Consider the following 25,031-nt stretch of genomic DNA (forward strand, 5'->3'; position numbering starts at 1 on the left):
AACACTGCAGAAAAAGCCAGCTCGGTGGGCAGCATAGAGACCAGAGAGCAAGAACAAGTACTGTATTCATCAAGTATCTCGCATGACGAGACATCCACATTCTGTTTCCTGCCACTCATTTAAAAGAGCAACACAAGTTTGCAATGTTTTTCCTTCCTCCCGGAGACACTTTTAAAAGGCGGCGGCTCGAAAGTGCACCGGAGCCCAGTAAAAAGTGTAAAAAAAAGAGACAAAGAGGAAAAACGATTTCCTCGCCGGGTCTCGGGGAAGCGCGGCTGTAACCCGAGCACAATCATGAAAGCTGGCAGTTCATTTTTCACAGGGTCATACATCGACCAGTCTTATAAAGTAATGGGCTTCTTCTGGGAGGCGGCTTTATGAACACTAAGATAGTTAGGAGACATGCGGAGGAAGCTGCAGGTCCTGCTCGGACTTGCGCCGGGTTATTCCCTCCTGGCGGCGGCGGCGGCGGCGTGCGTGCGAGGGAGGCGCTGCTCCCGGTAATATCAACGTGTAATAAAGATTAATCTGTTACTGGTTGCCCCGCTGATTACTCCTCAACTTGCTTGAAATAAGACTCAAATCACTTCAGAGACATTTCGGGGGAACTTCGGTGGGTGTCGGAGTGTCTTTGCCGCCTGGAAAACTGAATTTAGCCGTCAGACGTGAGGATTTAGGACTCTTTCTTTGTGCTTCTTTGACTGGATTTACACCACACAATTCAAGTCACATTTTTTTCACTCCCGTAATTTGGACATACTGCACATCAGGGCAGCGGCAAGAGACAAAACAACACAAGATCGGCACATCCGACTGTGATATAAATCCGACATCCACTATGGCCTAAACTGAAAAATCATATCTACCTTACCTGACGTCAGTGATCAATTGGCGCTGATCAATTTCGTACATACATATACACCAGAGGTGTCCAAACTACGGCCCGGGGGCCATTTGCGGCCCGCCATCTATTTTTCTAGTGGCCCGCAACATATGCTAAAAATGGCATTTGACTCAGTTAAAAAAAAAAAAAAACACACAGGTGCTATTTAAGTTTATTTTAGTTAACTAAAACTAACGAAAAAAATAAAATTCAAAACTACTTGTTAATGAAATAAAATAAAAACAAAGATGCTTTTTAAAAAAAGAAATATAACTGAAACTACATTTTATGTTTACAAAACTAACTAAAAATAAAAGTAACTATAATTATAGCAAAAATGTCCTTTGTTTTAGTCTTTGGTAATTAATTTATTGCATGAGCCTTTGGGGATGATTTTAAATGTGATTTTTAGTAGATTTATTTTGATATAAACCGGAATAATGACGTTGCAACCATGGTGTTTTTTTTTTTAAATATTGTGCACAAGTAATACACATTGAAAAACAACAACAACAAAAAAAACAACTAAAAACTAAAACTAATACTGAAACTAACTCAACTAAAACTAAGCATTTATTAAAGAACTAAAAGAATAAAAAAAAAAACACAACCACCCTAAAAACTAATTAAAACTAACTAAATTTAAAAAAACAAAACTCGAAACAAAATAAAAAACAAAATGAAAAATTCCAAAACTACAATAACCCTATTGCCATATTACAAATAAATTGGTTTATATACTGTACCATTTTTATAAATATGCAAAAGGACAAATAAATTATTTGTACAATTTTTATGACTAAACACAATTTCTCCTCTTAACATTATGTGGCCCTTACGTCCTTCTGATTTTCTGTATGTGGCCCTCAAATGAAAAAGTTTGGACACCCCTGATATACACAAACAACAAATAATGTAGTGTACACTTAAAAAAAAAACAAAAAAAAAACAGCAGTGCTAAACCAAAAACTCTAACTAAAGAATAAATCATCTCAGGACTTTGACCGGATGTTGACTTGACTACATTTAAATTCAGATCTCTTTGTGCCTCTTCGGCTGTATTCATTCAATTCTTTTTGCTCCCATTGGCACAATTTGGACATTGAGTCTCGGGTAGTGCAAAGAGACAAAACAATGCAAGAAATGGGCTAGCCCGAGATTGGAATCAGAGAAACTCATCCCGAATGCGATACATATTGGCTATCTGCCAACGTGACTGCTCCATAAACAGATTGGATCTACCCTGTCGATGCCGGCCTGACGTCATCAGAATACAACGATCAATGTCCTGTACAGGCGTCTGCACAAAATCAGAATGGTGCGCAAATAATGTAATGCGGACATTTTAAAAAAATCAACAACAACACGGGCAAATCTAAACTTGAAAGCTTGGACGAGCTTAGCACCAAATGTAATACAAATTTGTGGGATAACTACTGTAGCTGCACCTTTAGTGTGTTTTAATTAGATTTACACAATATGCAAGTGACTAAAATTCAGATTTTTTTTTGGTTCCTAACTGACACAATTTGGACATACGGAAAAAGGAAAAATGTATGAAACCAGATATGCTGAGATCAAAAGGAAATAAGTACCAGATATCTACAGCTGATTGAATGCGAGCCTGATGTCATCAGAATAGACTGATTGGTAACACGTACACAAAAAGTTCGACACAAACTGCACAAATATTGAAGTGCAATCAACGGCAAAGAAAGCATTTACCATCTTAGGAACTTCAGTGCTTGGTTTCTGAGCTTTTTTCTCCATACAAAAATTGTGAGAAATCGTGAGACTTTTTTTTTTCATGGTTTCTTGGCCTGGATTTATACTACATGTTTCAGACCTTAAAGTGGCCTAATTCAGCGGTGTTAAGACTTAAAAAAAAATGACTGAAATCGAGGATTGAACTACAGAGTAAATAGTGTTTGTTTTTTTCTGAGGGTGCGCAAAGTGGTTCAAGACTCACCGGGTGCGTCGGGCCGCTTCAAGTTGAAGGCCGGCAGGTTGTCGCCTCCGTACGCTCGGAGCACGGACATCATGTTCATCTGCTGCTCGGCCTTCAGAAGTCCCGGTGGGGCTTCGGCTGGGGGCAGGAGGTTCATGCCTTGCTGCCACGGCTTCTCCAGGGACGCGACTTGCTTCTGGTTTTGCTGGTAAAGCGGCGGCGGCGTCATGGCGGAGGACGAGGCCACCAAGCCATCTTGCAGCTGCTTGTGGTGGTTCTGAACGTGGTCCCGAGCCGGGCTTCCTTCTTCGTCTTGGTCCACGTCGTCATCGTCTCGCTCCTCATCCTCTTCGGGTTCTTCCCTCTCCTCACGTTCCTCGTCAGAATGGTGTTGGCCTTGCTTGGGCGTGGCCGACGGGGCGTCTCTGGTGACGCGCACCCCGGATTTGACAACCTCGTCGTCAGAAGCGACTTGATCCTCGTCGGCGTCTCCGCAGGAGCTCCTCTCACCGATTTGGTCATCCCCGGCTGAAGATCTGAAGGCCTTGCCGGGATGTTCCAGTCCCTGCTCAGTGGGAGGCACGTAGCCTTGGAGACCCTGAGCCGCCCCCCGCGGGGAGCCGTCGTACAAGCCACCAAAGCGCCTGTAGAAGTCGCTCTGGAAGGGGTTGTAGGGCTGGTCAATGTGGTTGTTCCAGCCCACCTGGTTCCTCTCTCCATCTCCATCTTTGTCTGAGAGCAAACTCTTGATGTTGGGAGATTGATGGGCGGCGGGGGAAGCTTCTCCGTGTGCTTCCTTACCCATCTCGGCCCTCTGCGCCTGACCCAGATGATTGGCCTGGAGGTGAAGGGCCATGAGTTCCAGTGATGCAGTGGAGAAGGAGCAGAAGAGGCAGCTGTGCCACGCCACGTTGTCATGGATGGTGACCGAGGAGCCGGGGAGGGAACCTGACCCAGACTCGGGCCGGACTGACACCGACAGGTCCAGAGGCTCAAATTGGGAGCCGGGTTTGCCAGGTGCTGGAGTCTGCTTGCTCTCAAGTTTATCATCTCGGTCCTGGTCTGCCAAGGCGGCACGCTTGGTTCTCGGCTCACCGTTATCATGATAGGACTGGGGGGCTTGGATCTGGACCGGACTCTGGTTATCCTTCATATCTTTCTTCATGGAGCTGAGGACAAAGTTGTCCATGAAGGCCTGCAGAGAGCCTTGGAAGTGAACTCCATTTCCCATCATGCTTTGGTAGGCTCGGCTTAGATCAGAGAAGCTGGCGGGACCGTCTGCGGATATCAACGACGCAGGCCCATCGCCGGCCTTCATGTTCTCAGCGATAGCATCGAAATGGCGATCGCCGCGTTCGCTTGCCGCCATGGCGCCGGCCGACGCCCACTGATGTGGCAGCAAGGGCCCCGCCCTGAAGTCCAAGTTGGGGGGGAGGCCTTTAAAGACATTGCGCAGAACATCGGGGCGGGCAAAGACGCCGCCGCCGCCGCCGCCCGCCGCCTTCCCATGGTCGTCCTTGTGGTCCGATGACGGGGCATGTCCGGGGGCGGCCGAGCCGTTTTGGCGCTCGCGGTGGTGGCGCTCCAGGTGGTACTTGAGACTGGCGGACTGGGTGCCGGCGTAGTCGCAATGAGGGCAGCGGTAGGGCTTCTCTCCTGAGGGAAAAAAAAAAAAAGAGCGCAAGAGCGAATCATTAACCTGATTATTAGCGGCTGGATATCCAAAAGCGATTTGCCGGAGCGGGAACGCCGACCCGAGGGTCATGTCACCTCCCCGGAGGAGGAAAAGGAGGTCAGAGCGGCAAATGAAACGCATTTCATTAACGCTGATAACAAAAGAGGACGGTTCAACAGTGGTTTGCAAACCTTTTTTCAATCATGTAACCCCTTGGGAATATTTTCTCATCCAAAAAAAATCCCATTAAAACATGTTCTCACTGATATTTTGTTGGCTGTTTTCTCCTTTCCCGGTCCTTGAAACCGAAATGTGCGCGCGGAAAAATAACGACATCATCCTTGTGAAATTGATAACAGTAGTAAATAGCAACAAAATGTGGTTGATTGAACTTTCACAAGCATTTGCATTTAACTTCTGCCGTGTGCATTCACACAACCACTACGGCTTCACACATTGACATAATTAGCTTTACGGTCAACATTTTGAGGATTTGCCATCGAAAAGCTTTCATTTTGGTGAGCATTTATTTGAGCAAAAGGGTAATCCGAAACCAAATAATTTGGTCATAATAATCACAATAACTTATCTTACCTTTCATCGCAAACCCGTATTTTTTCTTTTTTTTAATTAATTTAATTTTTGGGCGTTCTGAACCCCCATTTGAACAAGGCTGCTCCAAAAAAAGCAAAAGCGAGGCGGAAGAGCTGATGAAGGCGAGTTTAATACGAGTGTCGACAAGAGCGAGAGTCATAAAGATAAACATCTAACCACCCACTGCCTTGTCAGCGCCGCTCCATTTCATGTGTCTTATACTGCTCGCTATCGGGGGGAGGGAGGGAGGGGGGCGCTGAAGGCGTCTGAATTTGGGTCGATCCGGCCTCGCCGAGCCAGCCATCACTCATGTCGGAGGCGTCATAAAAAATAACACGTGGCCATATGGCGCTTTCGGCCCACCGCAAAGCGTTATATTTCCAAGTGACGGCCACGACGCTCGGGCGCACCTCTCGCGGGTCGTACCTGATCCTTTGCGGTTCAAAGGATGGTAAACGAGGGGTAATTAACGGCGATGCAATTGCGGATAGTCAGTCGTGTGTTGTTGTTTTTTGGCGCCGCAACTGCAAGAAAATTGTTTTCCGAATAAAGTTCGTAGGTTATGAAAAAAAAATGGAATGTTAAGCAAAAACAGTAAACAGTCAACGCTAAGAATTAAAGAGAAAGAATTCTAAATAATGTCATCAAGTTCAGGCAAAAAAAAAAAATGGTTAAACCTGGTCGAGCGTGGTGTCAAATTTTGATGATTAATTGTAATGTGAATATATAATGCCACGAAAAACAAAAACTTAAAAACAGTCATGCCTACAATACAAATACAATACAATACAATGCCTGCAATACAAAATATACATTTTTAATTCAGCCCCTGTAATGAAGCCTTAAGTATGTGGTCGCCCCCTGTTGGTTGGTGGACTTATGGGTGAGAAAGTTGTAGAAGAGGCCACAATTTATTTGTAAATAATTTTCGACGATCATGTCACAATTACAATTGGATTAATTGTGGAGCACTAGACGCAAGTATAATAAAAAAAAAATTAAAATAGTTTTGAATGAACTGCCAAGCTTTTTTTTGTTTGTTTTTAAAGGTATATATCCGCCGGAGTGGCATATGTAAATATCACTGGGTGAAACCCGCTCCTGATTCCTGATTGGTGGAATGCTTTCATGCTCGTTCGTGGTTGGCTGCTGTCTTCGGCTTCCTCGAGCGTCGGCTTGGCAACAGAAATCTTTAACGATGCCATCCGAACTGGTGTCAAATTTTGAGAGTTTCAAACAATTGTCCCCTGAAACCACTTTCACCGATTGACACAGTATTTGAATGCACAAAAAAAGTGTCAAAGATCGAGCCAAAACCATTTTGGTTTTGAAGTGGCCATTGGGAGCTGATAAAACTATAATCTTGACAGTGTTTTTTTTTTCTTTTCTTTTCTTCAGTCTGAGCCATCACTCAGGTCATGACGTGCATACCGGCTTCATATTTTCAACTCTTTGACCGCCAAAAATGTTTAATCACGATTAGTAAAATCACGTATGCCGCCATAAATGTTAAATGACGTCAACTAAGTTTTTTCATTTTATTTTTTGTTCTCAGTGCAACATCTAAGTGCAGCGCTGCCTGGTCAATGAGTTGTGGAATCAAAATCACTAACTATGGCCAGCAGATGGAAGCATTGTATCTTCTTCCCGTCTTGTTTTTGATAACGTGTGGCAGTAAAAGAGTTAAGGGCCAGCCACGTAACAGCACGCTCCCCCCCGGGCCGCTTCTCTCGGACCCTTCGCCGCCGTTTCCGGATCAAAGCCGCGGTAAACGTCGGGTGAATCCATTGTGATGCCGTATATTTATTTATGCTGCACATGCATATTCATGTCGCACGCTCTTGTTGTTAATGCTGGAAGACGAGCGCTCGCGCGGCTTGCCAGGAGTGGATGTTCCACCGCAGCGATACACATCCTGCAAGCAATTATAAGAGGCTTGGAGTCACCGCCAGATTTAGCTTCATTAAACAATGAACACAGAGGGGAAAAAATGCAAAGCTCCCCTCCTCCTTTTAAAAGAAAAAAAAAAAAGTTGCAAAAGTGGGATTTGTGCGCGCGCGCGCGGCTGGATTGATGGGGAATAAAAAGCGAGTGAAGTGCACATTTCTAAACATACAATCATATAATGTTTAGAGTCGACACATGGAAACGCTTGCGCGCGGCTGGGAGGAGAAAAAGGAAGGAAAAAAAAAAGGCATTGTTACGCCAGGCTGCTTTGAATGATTTAAGTCGGGCTGTGTAGTAAATCATGGATATAATTAGCAAATGGCATACTGCTCAAGTCGTTTATCATTATTTAGAGGGCACCATTCCAGAAAAAGACTGCGCAATCTGCAGACCTACTGCCGAGCCGTGGCATAAAGGGCCCACAAACAGCGACTCAATACAATATTGATACGGGCCGGGCGGAGAATAGGAGCGTGCACAAAGGGGAAATGGAGCGCGCCTCCGACTGTATACAAGATAGCGCCGTGCACGTTTGATTTGATCCATTTTCTTTTTGACGCCGTCGAGCTCAAGCCAAGGCCGGGTGTATTTTAAAAAGTCAAGCGTGCAGAGATGAGCTTTTAACCCAATAAGTGCCGCCGCTGGTTACAGGCTCGCTGCTGATTGAATAAGGAAACGTCCCCCATGCAAATTACCAGCCGCGATTCCTCTAACTGGACAAAATGATATTCCGCCGGCCAAATTAGACGCAAATTAGACTGATGTGATTTTTTTTTTCTTCGTCCTCCTCCTCCTTCTCCTCTTAAGAGCTCGTTAATGTGCGCGGGGGCAAATCAAGACGAATGCCGGCGTATCGGCCGTCTAAATACGCCGACTGGAGAGGGGAAAACATTCGTTACGTTTATGGGAGCGCCGAGCGTCCTCCAGCTGTCTGTTTAAGATGAACGCTTTAACCCTCCGCTAAGCCATTTTTACTTCCGAGCCATTTGACTTTGCTGAATGAATGGAGGCTCAATTTGCCGGAGGATATTAATAAAAACAACACAATTGCCATCTCCCAAAAAGTGTCAAAGATGTCCCATTCACGTGACCAATATTTAATCACACGGTTTATCTTAAACTATTCGAATGCAATCTGGGGATATCTATTTTTTTAATTTTATTTACAATGTATTATTTAGCGATAATCCCGTCAATTCTTCGAGTAATCAGATCAAAACTGATTTTGCATAATAAACTCTTTTACTGCCACACGTTATTAAAAAACAAAAAACAAAAAACCCAATGCCAGCGGATTTCGGGCATTATAACAAATTTATTCGAAGCAAACAGAATATTGTGTTCTTTTGCTACATGAACAAATATGGATACCACATGAAAGATCGCATTCCAGTATGTTTCTACCTTATTCCGATCTTTAGTAATCGTCATTTGAAAATAGGTCATTTGAGTGACATTGAGCGAAAATTGAAAAGAAAAGATACATTTTCTCCACAACAGTGACTTCGATACTAATATTTTTTTGTTTAGTGGCACTCTGTCAAATTAGGTTTAATGTTACAAAGGCTGTGATCATTCACGTCAGCCTTGAAAACGTTCTATTTCATTAGATTGCGTCATGTTTCATTGTAATTCGCAGCTCTAGTTAGGGCCCGAGCAGCTACCGCTGCCATCTGCTGGCCATAGTTAGTGGGTGTTTTTGATTTCACAACTCATTGACCCGTGCGCTGCATTTGGACTTTGCACTGACCACTGATATATTCACAAAAAAAATAAAAAAATAAAATAGTTGACGTCACGTAACGTTTATGGTGGCATACACAGTGATTTTACTAAACGTTATTAAACGTTTTTGGCGGTCAAAGAGTTAAACGACAACACCAATACAAAACACGCATAAGAGGTGCAGGTATTATTTTGTCCACTTGGGGGTCATCATTCTCACATTCTACGCCGTAGTATCTGTGACTTTGAATATGTGTGGCTTTAAAAGGCGGGGCCTGGCATGGTGAATGACGTGGGTGTCAGCGAATGAGAGCAGGCTGTTAAATGGACATTTTTGAGACAGAGATTTAGCCTCATTTTTTTTTAAAAGAATTACATGCATCAAAATTTAAAAAAAATCACAATTGTTAAAGGGATAGCTACTTTACCAAATGTGCCATTTTTGGCAGTCAAACATTAATTTTCGTCTATAATAAATTTGATATTTTCATTATTTTTCATGTTCAATTAGTACCTTTAAAAACACATTTTGCAACTTGCAGTCAACTGAAAATGACATCACAATGTGCTCAAGGCTCAGGTAACCAATCACAGCTCAGCTTGTAAATGTCACATGACCAAACCTAGCAAACAGGTGAGCTGTGATGTGATGTCATTTTCAGTCGACAAGTGGCAAGAGTGTTTTAATTGTATTAGTATTAATTGTACGTAAAAAATAATGAAACTATCAAATTAATTATAGACAAAATATTAACTTTTTATTACTATAATGGGCGAAATAAGTGAAGTAGCTGTTTAATATTTCAATTTGTCTCCAAGATGGAAATGTCACAAGTTTTATTATTTTTTTTTCGACTTTCTATTCGAGACCTTCTCCATATGTCAAATGCCTTGAGATGGCGCTATGTACACAAAAAAAACAACACCACCAACAAGAAACACAAATTATTGTGTTTACTGCGTTTATGTTGCTATTCACTTATTGTTTTAATTAGCATTGCAGGTAACGCGTTACTAAATAATGGCTGCTATTTCAAGTAACTAGTAACAAAGTAACACGTTACTATTTCTAACATACTAGTGTGATGGTAGTTACTATTGTAACAAATAAAGTAATCTAAATCACTTGTAATCTAACTTAATTACTCTAAAATCAAATAATCGGAGAAAGGAGTTCTTCAGGGTTATGTTTCGATTTTCGCCATTTGCAAATGGCGTCTGGAAGGAGCACGCGTGGCTGCGAGGACATCTGCGCCGTCATACGTCTTCCGTCGTGACATCTGGGGACTCTACTGTATCCTGCCTTGCAACATTACACACAATTTACAGCTAAAGGTCATTATGTAGCCGTTAATCCACTTTTAATTGATATCAGCGCAAACAGCGCAAGCTCCCCCCCCGCCCCCGCCCGACACATGACGCATCGCCAGCCAGCCAGCAGGAAATCGATGCTGGGGGAGTTAAAAATAGGACGGGAGAACTTTTTGTCACGCGTTTCCGAGATGAAAGCCGACGGCGGCGGCGAGGTTGTTTGCCCTGGAAAACATCGCCGATCTTGGAAACACATCCTCCCCTTCTTCCTCTTGATCAGCATCTTCAATGTGCTCCTTTTCAGTTTTTGCTTCTCGCTTTGTTGCTGCCGCACAAACACGCAAACAAGGCCAAACCTGCGTTTGGCCGAAACCCCGCCCCCAAGCCCCGGTATACCTTTGCAACCATTTGTAACATCTTCAAGGGGAACTCGAGACAAACATTTTCTTTGCAATAATTTATTTTGTGAATAGGGATAGAACGATTATTGGCCAGACAGATTTTCTGTACCGATATTTGGCATTTTGCCAAAAAATGCCGTTTAAAAAAAAAAAAAAAAAAAAAAATCTCACTGAGCGAATCCTTGCAAACTTAGCAAATTTGGGGTTTTCGACAGGATTTGTAAAATGTTGCAAAAGGTTGCAAAGATGTTAACAGTTTTTCCCTGGTCACAGTTTTTCTTTTTGCAAAGCAAACATCATCAACAATTTTTCAGTTTCCACGAAACCGGTCCTTGGAAATGAAAAATACCAAAATTTATTACACAGTGATATCGCCGCTTAAGAGATCCATTTAAAATTTTGGTTAACTTCACGGAACTTTTTATTTATTTATTTATTTATTTATTTAAAATTCAACTTAATGTTACTGTTCGAAAATAAAACAAAAACAAATGCAATTTTTAACGTGCCAGCTATGTTTTTGCTAGAATTTTTAAACAGCTGTACTTAATGGCTTTTTAACAAAGTTCAGTTTTTATTTCACATTTTCTGTTTTACTGCAAATAAATGTCGGCCTCCTTGACTACTAATCATCAGTATCGACCCTTCCCTCATTCCTCTCTTTAGTTTTTCCTCTGGTCTCTTGAGATCTCCCTAATCTGTTGGAATTTAGAGGTTTCTGGAGTTGGCGTAAGATTCTGGTTTTGTAACCATGTGGGTGGCAGGTGGGGTTTAATTGGTGCTGGATTTCACTTCGCTTCATCTTTCTTTCCTTTGAACCTTCCTCTGGTCTCCTGACCTTCTGAACTTCACGACTCTGGCGAGACTCTGAAGTATTAGATGAAGGTGAACGGTAATGGGAGTTTTCTTAGGTTTTAGGTGAAGTAATGAGTACAAATTTACGCAAATTCACACACACGCTCGCATGCGCACATACAAACATAAAAAAACAACAACAACAAAACCCAATACTGAATACTGAACAATACTAAGCTCTCTCTAGAACGAAAAAAAAAAAGTATCGGCCCTGGAAAAGACATATTGGTCTAAAATGAATTTGTGTGTTCCCACAAGTTCCGAGCACGCCATAATCATTAATACATTTGTGGAATAAGAATTGAGTAGATGAATCCGTGCAAACATTTTGTCCGGCACCGCCATCTGCTGTCAAGTAAAACTGATGTCAGAGTGCCCTCGGGCTCGCATTGTGGGCTCACCCTTTTTTTTCTGGGTTCGGTTATGTGACATTTGCAATGAGAACCAAAGGATACTTTGAGTCCATGACAGAGGGCTGCTCCGCTTGACATTTTCTCCGCTTTTTGGTCAGAAACTGGTATTTTTGGTGAAACCAACCCACGTTCTACGGCTGGTTAGTCAAGAACTGAAAAAGCTGGGGGGGATCATCTAGTTTTTCTTCTGGTAGGTTCTCTGCTTATATTTCAGAACAAAATATTTTCAGCAAAATTCTTTGAATCATAAAGCAAATCAATTTAAGGCAAAAAAAAAAAACAGATAAAATTTAAAACAATTTAATGTATTCATGATTTCATAATGTTTTACTCTTTACGTAAAAAAAAAGTATAGCAAGCACACTGTGTCTGGCGTGAGAAAAAAAAAAAGAAATACTAAGCTAAGGTAGCAGGGCGGGGTTGGAGAAGGGGGAGGGGCCTGCAGTGTGGCTTGATGACAAGGTTAAGGTAAGGTTAAGTGACACGCTCTCACGCCGCCCTGCCTCAAGAAACTATTGTCACAGCAGAGGACTTTTTTTTTTTTTTTAATTATTATTCTTTTTCCCCACGCGCACACACGCACACACACACACACACACACGCAGCTGCTTACTGCTAAATAGCGCCTTGTCCAGAAGGGGACAATCTGGCCCTCTAATTGCTGTCACTGAAGCCGGGATTCATTATGTGACTTTCCCATTAAAATGTGAGCATTAATTTGTATAATGAAATATCACCCTCCGCAGTGTGTTCATTAGCTCGCCGCTGTTAGCTACCTCCAACAAAACTCGCCTCCATTCCCGCTAATGGATATATTTGCCCACTCCCCCCGTTCGAGATGAAACGACGGCCGTTAACGTTAGCTCTCGAGCGCTAAATTTCAGCTCACTTCACTTCTTTCAAGCAGCTGTTAGCGACTCGTTAATCTCCCGCTCAAAGGCCTGCGAAGGAAAAAAAAAACAAAAAAAACAGAGAGCGGGTCTGGATCTGAATCCGCCCCTGGACTGGATCGCCGTGGCCGCTGATTAGCTTGTAGCGCTGATTCAAGGCGATCCATCACGGCGCGCTCCTCATGTGCGGAAAAGCTGCGCCGAGCCAAATAAACATGGACGGCCGGGCCTTCGTCGCCTTGTCACGCATTAAATTTTAATGGTGGACAAAAATGGGGATGATGTGTAAAACACAAATTGAGATCTGAGGGAAGTCAAACACGGGGCGAGGAACATCAAAGATTCCAAACCAAAACACAGTTGACGGACTCGGTGGGGATATTAGCAGGGTTGGGATAAGGACTAGGACTAGAATTAGGGTTGCGGTTCCAAACGTGACCTCAGTTTGTCAGAACTTGTTTTGTGGACTTGTTAGGGTTTATGTTCAGGGTTAGATAAACTGGGTTTGCTTTCTCGAATAGGATCAAGAGGTGGTGCTTAGGATTAGGATCGTGGTTGAATTTATCAGTAGGGAGGTTCGACAAAATACACAAAGCACAGATTTTGTGGACCGGTTCAAGTGTAGGATTCGGGTCAGATGGTAGGGTTAGGTTTAGTGGGCCATCGGCAAATACGAACAGCTCAATTTGTCACGAATTGTCGTTTTGTGGTCCGGCAGTTTGTCAGTTTCAAGATTTAGGCTTGTGGCTAAATATCGGAGTTAGGCGATTAGGTCGTTTAGGGATCAGTTTAGTGGTTTGGCTCAACAAAATACTCAAACAAGGGCTGCAACTAATGACTTGTTTGATTAAAACCTGTTGATTGTTTTTTGGTGATTAACTCGTTCACTCGCCGCCATTTTCACAGAAGCAATCCCGGCTGTTTTACTGGATTTTGACTGATTTTGCAAGGCCCACAGAATATTGTGTTCTATTGCTATTAAAGAATGGAACCTATCGAAAGAAAGATTAAAGTCTCTTCTTTCATCAGGAAGAAAAAGTATGTTTCAATCTGTTTCCGTTTTGCAGCAATTAGCATTAGAAGAGAGCTAAATTTCATCAGTTTTCACAAATCTATTCAAAATTGTAAGTAATTGAGCTTTTTTTTTTTTCTACATGGCCCTGGTTGATCTCCTCTGCTCTGCTACCACCTGCTGGCCGTTTGTGTAATAACTACCATTCCTGCAACCGTTCTTTGCAGTTGAGAGGGTGCATCAAAGCTTTCTGTATGCTCTGGTATAAAAAACAAAACAAAACAAAAAAACGTATAAATACGTCTTTGGGACACTTAAAACCTAAAAAAAAAACGTATTTACACGTAATTGGGAGCAAATGAGTTAATCAATGAATAATATTTAAAAAAACAGGTCTTAATTTCAGATTTTACGTCACATGGACAGTGCGGAAAAAACACACAAATTAATGATGATTCCGTTCCTGGTTGAAAAAATGTTGACCATTGTTTTCCAAAGTGAAAGCAGATGTTTGCAAATGTTTTATTTTGATTCAACACAATGACAGTCAGTCTGTTTTCATTAAGAACTACAGGAATATGAGAACATTTACTGAGGTATACGCAAAAAACTAGCAACACTGCTCCGTTTATCAGGACTTGCTCTTTAGTGGTCTTTAAGTGATGAAACTTAACCATACTCTAATGCTAATTGATGCAAAATGGAAAAAGATAGAAATATATTTTTTTTCTGATGAAAGAAGAGGCTCTAGTCTTTCTTTTGGTAGATTCCATGTTTTTATAGCAATAGGACACAATATTGTATGGGCCTTGCAAAATCTGTCAAAAACCAGTAAAATAGCGAAAATGTCCATCACCGTATGAGTGAAAAATAACTATAAAAAGCCCTCAGTTCAAACTTTAAGAATGGTGCAGGCCACAATACAAAAACTTTTTTTTTTTTTCATAACTTTCCCAATTGTCATAAGGGTGAAAAACAAGAAAACAAGAAGGCAGTTAACTTTTGAGCACATGAAGGAATGTTCTTCCCTGCCTCTTCCATGTTCTGACCTCATTGTCACTTCCTCGTCTTGGCGGCATCCTCGTCGTCGGGAGAGTCCGAGTGGAAATCCTTAACAGCTGAAAAACATCAACGCTGGATTCTTTTCCCTTCCTCGCTCGTCATTTTGCGGCGAGTTAAAGAAGAGACCACCCGGGTGGCGTCATCTCCCCCCCACCTCACTTTTCTGCTGGCCTCGTACTCTAACTGTACTTACAGACGAGCGCTAATGTGGCACAGTTAGCATGCGTTTATTGGTGGGGACGGCAACATTTTGTTGCGTCTGACTTCCACCGTATGCGCGTTGAGAATTTGGAACTTTGGAGACTGTAACTGCCTTCCGATTATGACAATTACATGCACGATGTACAGTATGTGCCCATAAATGACATGACGTTTGATTGTTCAAATCATCGATCAACACTGATTAAGTCATTTGATTGGTTCTTGTTGGAAGGTAGTGAACCGCACCAGTTTTGGGTTGCTAGCAAAACTGCACATCACGATTGCGCCGGACAACTGCTGATGTAAACAAAGGCACTCAAGTTGTTATATGGCGGGAAAAGGGCAACCAATGGCAGATTCAAAAGTGTGTCACATGCCGTCATTTTAGCCACACCCCTAAAAAAAGTAGGACATTTGAAATTGAGTACAATTGAGTACTTCCTTTTGCTCCCAAAAACGTATAAATACGTTCTATTTTTAACTTATTCACTCCCAGCCATTTTCACATTTCGCAATCCCGTTCGCTCCTAGCTGTTTTACTGAATTTTGACTGATTTTGCAAGGCCCACAGAATATTGTGTTCTATTGCTATAAAAGCATGGAACCTATCGACAGAAAGATTAAAGTCTCTTCTTTCACCAGGAAAAAAAAGTATGTTTCTATCTGTTTCCATTTTGCAGCAATTAGCATGAGAAGAGAGCTAAGTTTCATCAGTTTTCACAAATCTGTTTAAAATTGTAAGTAATTGAGCTTTTTTTCTACATGGCCCTGGTTGATCTCCTTTGCTCTGCTGCCACCTGCTGGCCGTTTGTGTAATAACTACCATTTCTCCAACCGTTCTTTGCAGTTGAGAGGCTGCATCAAAGCCTTCTGTGTGCTTTAGCATTAAAAAAAACAACAACAAATAAACACATAAATACGTCTTTGGGACACTTTAAAAAACGTATTTACACGTTATTGGGAGCAAATGAGTTCATGTATTAAGTGTCTCAAAGATGCATTTATGTCAACTGCACAGAATGGGTGAAAAAATGTTAGTAATTAAAAGAAACGGCCAGCAGGTGGCAACAGAGTATAAGAGATCAACCAGGGCCATGTCAACTGCACAGAATGGGTGAAAAAATGTTAGTAATTAAAAGAAACGGCCAGCAGGTGGCAACAGAGTATAAGAGATCAACCAGGGCCATGTTGAAAAAAAAAGCTCAATTACTTACAATTTTGAATAGATTTGTGAAAACTGATGAAATTTAGCTCTCTTCTAATGCTAATTGCTGCAAAACAGAAACAGATAGAAACATACTTTTTTTTCCTGGTGAAAGAAGAGACTTTAATCTTTCTGTCGATAGGTTCCATGCTTTTATAGCAATAGAACACAATATTCTGTGGGCCTTGCAAAATCAGTCAAAATTCAGCAAAACAGCCAGGAGCGAACAGGATTGCGAAATGTGAAAATGGCTGCCAGTGAATGAGTTAAAAATGTGATTCAGAGATGAACTGGTTCATAATGCCACCAAGTCGAACTTTTAGCCGTCCGCAAAAAGTGTACCACCGTCCCAGTTTGGAGAGAACTGCACTAGCAAGCGTCCTTGCGTGATCTACTTGCGACTCTAACCTGGATCGTCGCTGGTGCGTTTGTCAGCCCGCCGAGGGATTTAACCTGACGCATCTCCGGGCTTCCTCCAGGAACGGCCGAGCGTGTCCAGACCAAAAAGTGGGGGGGGGGGTCGTCCCGCTCGACTGGAGGGTAAAGTGAAATCAACGAGGCCCGTCGTCGCACGAGTGACGACTGACCCCCCGAGTGAGAAATAACCCCCAGAGTGAGGACAGGCCGCCTTTGTTGTGCCTCGGAAGTTATTGAGAGCGAGCCAGCGCGAAAGCGGGCGATGCCACGGCGGGACACGGAGGCCTTGTTGGAAGGGAAAGGACGAGAATAAACGATAACATCACCCACACACACACACGCACGTTTACACATATACACGGCGAGGCGAGGACTAGCTAATGAGGTCGCGGTGGACTAACGAGGACTAACGAGAGTGCGCGGAGGCATCGCTCGCACGTTTGGGGAACGTGCGACTCGGAAGCCGAGACCATCTGTGCGCTCGACATGTCACCCGCCGCGTTTCCTGTCGTTCGGAACTTGACGGCAACGACGGAACCGTGTCAATCAAACGGTGCGGGAAACCTCCAAAGTGGAACTCAAACGAAATGACTATTAATGAAATGTTTGTTGGTGTAAACGCAGAATAGCAGATAAGGGTGGTAAAAATAATGAATGTGAATATGTTAATACAGTTAACTAACAAGTACACATACGGAGCCCAAAGTGTCTAGATTAACTAGCTTAAAGGAACACAAGACTCAAAACTAATTAACCAGCTATTCTGTGAAATGGTTAATTTCAACTCTTCCCTGAAAAAATTGCCAATTTATGTCCAGCAATTATGATTTTCTAACACTTTTTATTAGTACTTCCTTTTTCTCCCAAAAACGTATAAATACGTTCTATTTTTAATGTATTAAGTAGGGATGGGCGAGGACCCATACCAGCCTTTTTTCAAGTACTCGAGTACTCGTGACGCAGACGAGTACAAGCGAGCGATGGCAGAGGGGGAAGACGTTAAGTGAGTCCTCCTTGCCTGTAAGTGGCGCTAGCTTGCAGCAGTTTTTCACCAAAACTTCACCGGTTTGGAAATACTTCAAAATTGTGAATCTTAAACTAAAAGAGCATTTTTGTGTTTTATTTTGAGCGTTAAGACTATTGACGAGTGACTGTGCTGTTTTTTTTTTTTTTTTTTTGTCAAAATTAAAGGATATATATTTGTTTAAAAATATCTTTTAGTGATTTTTCTTATTTGTCAAAATATACTACTGGTATCGGCAGTTGGTATCGGTATTGGTGAGTACTGAGGGTCTGAGTATCGGTATCGGTCTGAAAAAAAGTGGTATCGAACATCCCTACTTTTTATAAATATTTTTTGTATTAAGTACCGTGTCGGCCATTTTGGACAGTCGCGTGATCATCGTGACGTATCGTGTGCGCAAAATACACATTGAATGACATGGAATGAATTATGGCGTCCCACGGCGGACATCAAAGGTGGAATTACGCCTTACAACAAAGAAGCGCTTCTTCAAAAGCAGTACAGCCATGGAGGACACGCCAAAGATTTGTTTCCAACCGAAAGCCGGATGAAACTGACAGATCCAGCCACCGGTGAGTCCAAAGTGGACGGTAAACATCCGGGTGACTCACACTCTGCTAGGCTAAGCTACATGTCGTGTGCTAAGCACGCTTTAGCCCACATTAGGAGCGACCACCGCCCCACGCCCACATGGAATGACATGAAACCGGACGTGTTGAGGACTTGACTCTGAACAGAATTGGCACTTTGCACTTTTAGTCTTTGTACACAATGCCTAATCCAATACTGGAAAACGATTAATAAGTGTCGTATCGCTTTTAAGGGCGTTCTACTGACCTGTGTGTATGCGCAGGTGGACCTTGAGGTGATGCGAGGTGCGGAAGGACTTCCCGCAGTAGGGACAGTCTTTGGAGGCCGAGCCCAGCGAGCGCTCGCGATGCTGCGACAGCGACGGCGGAACGCCGACGGCCGCCTTTGCCGCCGCCGAAGCCGCCTCCTCCCCGGCATCTGGAGACAAAATGGAGGGTGTTGCAAGGTAACACATCAAGCTATAATCATAGAATCATCATCATCATGTCATAACATCATCACGCTATCATCATAAGCGTCATTGTCACATCTGGAGACACTTTGAGAAAAAGCTCGCTTGGCATTTATAGCCAGAAGAAAAAGGCATTTCATGTACTTTAGGGACATCTAATACCATATTTATACCATAATTGATGTCTTAAAAGGTGTAATGTGCTATATTTAGATCATATTTAATGATTTGCCATAGAATAAAACTGAATCCCAATTAAAATTCAATGTCAACAAGTCCAGACCAGATTAGTTGTTATAAAAAAATAAATAAAAAAAAAAATCTCAGTGAACAAAATGGCGGACTTGCCACAGGATGATGAATAATGAAAGTACCAGAGACCTAGCATTAGCATGTAGCAACAACAGTGCTAAGGTAGTTCAGTAAATGCATACAGCATGTTACAAATGTTCATTTAACGTCTACTACTTTTTAAGATAGCTGATGGAACGTTTCCCCCTTCTGCCGCCTTCCATTTTTATTTCTCGTTCACGGCGTTCACGGCGGCGGCGAAGGAACAATGGCGACAAACAGAAATAGATTCGCCTGTGTCAGCACGACGGGATTTTTCTCCCTTGCGCCGCCAGCTGATTGTGACAGCTCGCTGTCACAGATATGACGGGGTGATAACGCTTTTGACCGTGCGCCGCCAACCCCCCCCCGCCACCCACCGCCGAAAAAACGATGACGCCGGCGCTTTAGTGCGACGCCACGTCTGTTATCAACGCAATCACCACCGACGACGACGCCGTTGACAGCGGCATAATGCGAGGTGAGGGCGAGCGGCGTTACGCCGGCCGCCTCTGATGTGCTGACAGTTGGAGGGAAAAAAAAAAAAAGGGGGGGGGGGGGGGCCCAGACAACACGCGTCGCTCAATTAAAAATACCCACAATGGGCTTGATGGATGGGATGCCGAGCACGGGTTGAGCATCAAAAGCGTCGGTGACGAAAACGTCATTTTGTACAGCTGAGGCTAATTGATCACAATTAACGGCCACTTCATCCTAATACAAATAACGGACACAATTGGAGCTGCTACAATGAATCGAATACCTCAAATAAACATGATTACAACATGATTAAAAAAAAAGTTCAAAAGAAGATCTCTGCCTTGAAACGTCCAGTCGTACGCACCACTCTGCATAGACGTAAGCTATGGCAGCAAATGATCTATACAATAAAGTTTGTTATCGTTTCAGACGTGCCACGTGGACCACAACAGCATGTCCACAATCGCAAACGCGGAACAACGCAGACTGGCTAGAGAGAGTTAGCCAACTCTACACTCTCATTCGCTGACACCCACGTCACTCACCAGGCTTCTAAAGAAAAACTCAAACGTTACAAATACTACAGTAGAATGTGAGGATGACAATCCCATTTGAAGAAAAATGTATTGTCTCTGCTATTGTATTTAATAGTACTAAATCAATTTTAGAATCAATGGACAATCAATAATTGGTTTCCAAAAACATTTAATTGCTGCAGACCTTTTAATTTCATTTCAGCAGGTAAGTTGATTAAGAAAAAAAATGATGTGGTGGAATTTCAAATTCTTGAACTTGTGCAATGCTTAATGAAATCAAACGTGAGGATTTGATTTTGGAGAGAGTCCGGTTAAACCTGGTCTGGACAGGTCGCCAGCCGATCCCAGGGCAGTCCGGCTAGTATGGTTGAGGTTCACTGGTTCAGGACCCTGTGGTTGTGTCCAAATTCAGAAGGCCGGGTCCTCTGAAAGGCGAATTTGTCGGCCGCATGACGTCACGACTGCACACACGGACTTACATATGAATGGATTGTCAATGCTGCTTATCGGTAACGCATTGACCGACTGTCCATTCATGTGTGAGTCCATGCGTGCTGTCGAGTCGCGCCGGGAGTGACGTCATGCGGCCGACAAATTCGGCCTTGTGAATTTGGATTTGTGGGTGTATGGGTGTGTTTGTGTAGTGGTGATGGTTATTCCTATTTAGTGCCTTGTAAACTGCAGTTTGACTTTTTGTTTTGACTTATGTTCAATGTTTGTTAAAATTTTCATTATTAATTAAAAAAAAAAGCAAGCAATTCCTTGCTTAGAAGTAGAAGAAGAAGAGGAAGTAGAAGAACAAGAAATTGAAGAAGAAGAAGAAGAAGAAGTAGTAGTAGAAAAAGAAGTATCGAACAAGTAGTAGAAGAAGTAGTAGAAGTAGAAGAAGTAGTAGAAATAGAAGAAGAAGAAGTATCAAAGAAGTAGTAGAAGAAGAAGTAGTAGTAAGGAAGTAGTAATGGAAGAAGAAGTAGTCGAAGAAGAAGAAGAGGAAGTAGTAGAAGAAGAAGTATCGAAGAAGAAGTAGTAGTAGAAGAAGAATTAGTAGTAGAAGAAGAAGAGGAAGAAGTAGTAGAAGTAGAAGAAGAAGAAGAAGTATCGAAGAAGTAGTAGAAGAAGAAGAAGTAGAATTAGTAGAAATAGAAGAAGAAGTCGGTCATTTCATTGAGTATAGGTAAACAGATATTCAATATGGGAGAAAGGCGCCTGGAGGGAGCGGTAGAACTAGTTAAGAAAAATACAAAAAATTACTCACTAAGTGAAAAATGTTCAGGTTACTTTTTGTCTGTAATTGCCGAATCTCGAGTTGTTTGTGCGGACTTGAACTCACCGACATTCTGTCATGAATAAAAACGTTTGCGATGATTTGATAAAAGATGGCTGCCACTACCGCCGCACAATAAGAAGACTTTTTTTTTTCCGCGTGCGTGTGCGCCGCACGCACGCTCGCTCGCGGGTCGACAAAATGGAAAGAGTCAAGTCAGCAGGTCACGCACAATAAGACGGGGAGACCATTCAAAAGTCAGTGAAAAACATTTCACCACAAATGGAAGTGGAGGAATTCGGCTGCATTTGCGACAGCGGCAAAGAAGAGCACGGAATTCTCTTCTTTTTAAGAAATAAAAAGTGTGCATCCAGCTTCTCCAAAATGAGGCTAACGGGTATAATTAGCTTTCAACTCTCCAGTGGAAAATCGAGTAATAAAAAAAAAGCTTTCAAAGTCTCACGCGGAGATTCTGCAATATTGGTGCATGAGAGACAGTCAACGCCTCTGTCTACCTTTCACACAGAACCCAGCACATGAACGACTGTTATTAACTCTTTGACTGACAAAAACGTTTAATAACCTTTTATAGCATCTGTGTTTTTGACATCTTCCCTTCTTACTTTGACCATCTCCAAACATTTTGGTTTTTATTTGATTTGAACAAATGCCATTTTTAGCATATGTCGCGGGCCACTAAAAAAAATGGACGGCGGGCCGTAGTTTGGACACCCCTGCCCTAATCATTTGGAATTTAGATGTTTCTGGGGTCGGCGGTGAAAAATTCTGGTTTTGTAACCCCATGGGTGGCAGTTGGTATCTGGTTGGTGCTAGATTTCACTTTGCTTCATCTTTTCTTTCCTTTGATCTTTCCTCTGGTCTCCCGACCTTCTGAACTTCACGACTTGGCAATTAACAAGTTATGACCAGAAAAAAACATGATAAGACAGGACAGGGCAACAGGGTAAATCATGCCTGGACAGGACAGGACTGGACAAGACAGGTGAGGACAGTAACAAGACAAGTCAGGAATGTACAAAACGAGGCAGGACAAATCAGTCAAAGAAAAGATCGGAAAAGACAGAACAAGGATACGAAGACTGGAAAAGAGAAGACAGGGAAGGCAAGAGAGACAAGAGACGAGACCAGATGACACAGGACAGATGGATGGATGGACAGATCATCAGTCGAACCTTGTTTGTTCAAGAGAAACGAATACATTGAAAATGCGGCCTCAGTAAATAAATAAAGACGCTGAGATTCGGCACCATACTGTCGCCCGAGCGCGCCGCCTCGCAAAACATATTTCCAGCGGTCGCCGCTTACACATCCACACATCCCCTTTTTGGCAGGCGGCGCTCGCCGTTGTAGCAGACACTCGCCCACCTGCCCCACGCAGATGGAGGCCAAATTAAAAAATCCAAAACACGCCACCAGCCAGGCTGCGCGCCGCATACGCGCGGGCACACGCGCGCGGGCGCACATGCTCGAGTGTGAGCGCGGGCAGAGCGCGTACGGCACAGTGGTACCTTGACTTAAGAGTTGCATTTGTTCCTTGACCGAGCTCGTAACTCAATTTACTCGTATTTAAAAAAAAATAAAAATCCCCATTGAAATCATTCATCAGCTCCACCCAAAAATTGTTGCCTCTTTTTTAATTAATTAAGAAATATTGCCATGTATTTTCCCATTTGCATTGACTAAACAAATCTGCTCTAAAAACTTGTGAAAACAAACTAAAGTTAAAGGGATACTTTAATTTTTTTTTAGCCATTTTTGGCAGTCAAACATGAATATTTTGCTTATAATAAGTTTGATATTTTCATTATTTTTCATGTACAATTAGTACCTTTAAAAACACATTTTGCATCTTGCTATCGACTGAAAATGACATCACAAGGGCTCAGGTAACCAATCACAGATTGTGAATGTCACATGACCAAACCTAGAAAACAGGAGAGCTGTGATTGGTTACCTGAGCCCTTTTTTGTGATGTCATTTTCAGTCGACAGCAAGTTGCAAAATGCGTTTTTTTAAAGGTACTAATTGTACGTGAAAAATAATGAAAGTATCAAATTAATTATCGACAAACTTTTTATTGCTAATAAAGGGCTAAATAAGTGAAGTCTTCCTTTAGGTAAAAAAAAAAAAAAAAAAAACTACGGCAGCGTGGAACTGCTAATGAAGAGTAAACATTTTTGACTGGCGAGTACATTCGAACATAGTTTAAATACATTTGTTTTTGAAGGTACTCGCAAATACTTTTGAACGCATTTTATTACATTATGGATTTTTTTTCCCCATTTTTTATTTTTTTTATTTTTTTTTTTTAGATTTTTATGTTTCTGGGATGTCTGCATTCAGCTTCACTACATATTTTTTATTTATTTTTATTTATTTATTTTTATTAAAAAAAAAAAAAAAAAACAACAACGTATTTTTCACATAGCAGCAACGAAATGCTACATTTTGTAGCATTTAGCCTACGACTACGTCCAAACGTATTTGCGAGTACGTTTGACTGTATCGCTCGATTTGGACATTGCCATTCAAAAAATGTTGACTGGCACATTGGCAGTTCTACATTTCCGTAAAATACAAAACTAAAAACGAACTAGAATGATAAATCCAAACAGATTTGAACCACGATATAAATCCATCCTAGCTAGCATGGCCTGGTCAAAGAAACTCAATGCTTTGGGCGGAAATTATGTATTTTGTAGAGCTGTCAAATGATTACATTTTTTAATCAGATTAATCACATCTTAGAACTTTGATTAATCGCCATTAATCGCTGAATTAAAAAGGCTTTTTAAAATGAACCTGTTACGCTGTTACGTGTTAATTTTTTCGGCATGTATTGTTAAGACGACGTCGCCAAAATTGTTTTGATCCACTGCACATGCTCATCCTCCTATTTTTCTAATCAGTTAATTACTTGCATAATTTAAAGTGGAAAAAAAATGACATGAACAAATATTCTGAATGTCACACGCAAACATTTATTAAATGCTTCACTTTAATGCATGTTATGTTTATCTGCAGTCAAAATTAAAAGTGCGATTAATCTGTGTTAATAAATGATTCATGCAAGAATTTTTATGATTAAATTAATTATTAATGCTTTAACTTTGACAGCACTTTGATAGTATTTTGGCATCTTATGTCCAACTTAAATGAACATAAGTACTATATATGGATGATGTAAAATTATCAAATGGTGACCTTTTTGCACAATTATGAATGGGCAGAATACAAAAAATATTTACACTGTTTAATTTCACACTCTTGACTCACAACTATTTGTATAAAACGCAATTAAAAAGTCACTTCTCCATAAGCTGTCTGATTTAATAGGAATCCCAACGCACTCACAATAGCAAGGACAGGTGTGTGTGCGTGTTGGCCTATAGGTAGACACGCGTGTGTGCGTGTCTTTAATCAGTCGACTGATCCGTCTCTTTTAATGTGGCCGCTCCAATTACAGTAAAAGTCACGGCGCCGCACATAACCACAAATATTGACACTTTATTGCACAACACATTTATGACATTTTGAAGGTCACCTCGTATATTCGCCCTCATCGCTCACACTCGGTCGGAGGAATCTTCCGGCGATATCGATCCGCCCCTTTTTTCTCGTCTATGCAAAGCGCGGCGAGCTGTCGGAGGCGTTAACGCGCGCGCTTATACGGCGAGCGGCTCGTTAAAGGTCGAGCGACGTCTGGCGCGGCTCGCTTTAATCGCGCGCTCGTCAGATAAGACGTGTTTGGACGGCCCCGTTCGAAATGTTGACTGACTCGTCTGATTAGCGGCCG

The 25,031-nt window shown here is 42.1% G+C and overlaps 1 protein-coding gene across 3 annotated transcripts in view; it reads right to left on the reverse strand.

Moving 5' to 3' along the window:
• Window positions 1-25,031, reverse strand: part of znf536 (zinc finger protein 536) — a 288,563-nt gene that overhangs the window by 49,951 nt on the left and 213,581 nt on the right. For all 3 annotated transcript variants that reach the window (XM_077520264.1, XM_077520263.1, XM_077520262.1), the window contains 2 exons: window positions 18,400-18,570; window positions 2,853-4,487 (listed from right to left, as the gene is read on the reverse strand). In XM_077520264.1, the coding sequence (XP_077376390.1) occupies window positions 2,853-4,487; window positions 18,400-18,570 (1,806 nt within the window). The remainder of the gene's footprint in view (window positions 1-2,852; window positions 4,488-18,399; window positions 18,571-25,031) is intronic.

This window comes from Festucalex cinctus, chromosome 4, assembly GCF_051991245.1.
Source record: "Festucalex cinctus isolate MCC-2025b chromosome 4, RoL_Fcin_1.0, whole genome shotgun sequence".
Taxonomy (NCBI): domain Eukaryota; kingdom Metazoa; phylum Chordata; class Actinopteri; order Syngnathiformes; family Syngnathidae; genus Festucalex; species Festucalex cinctus.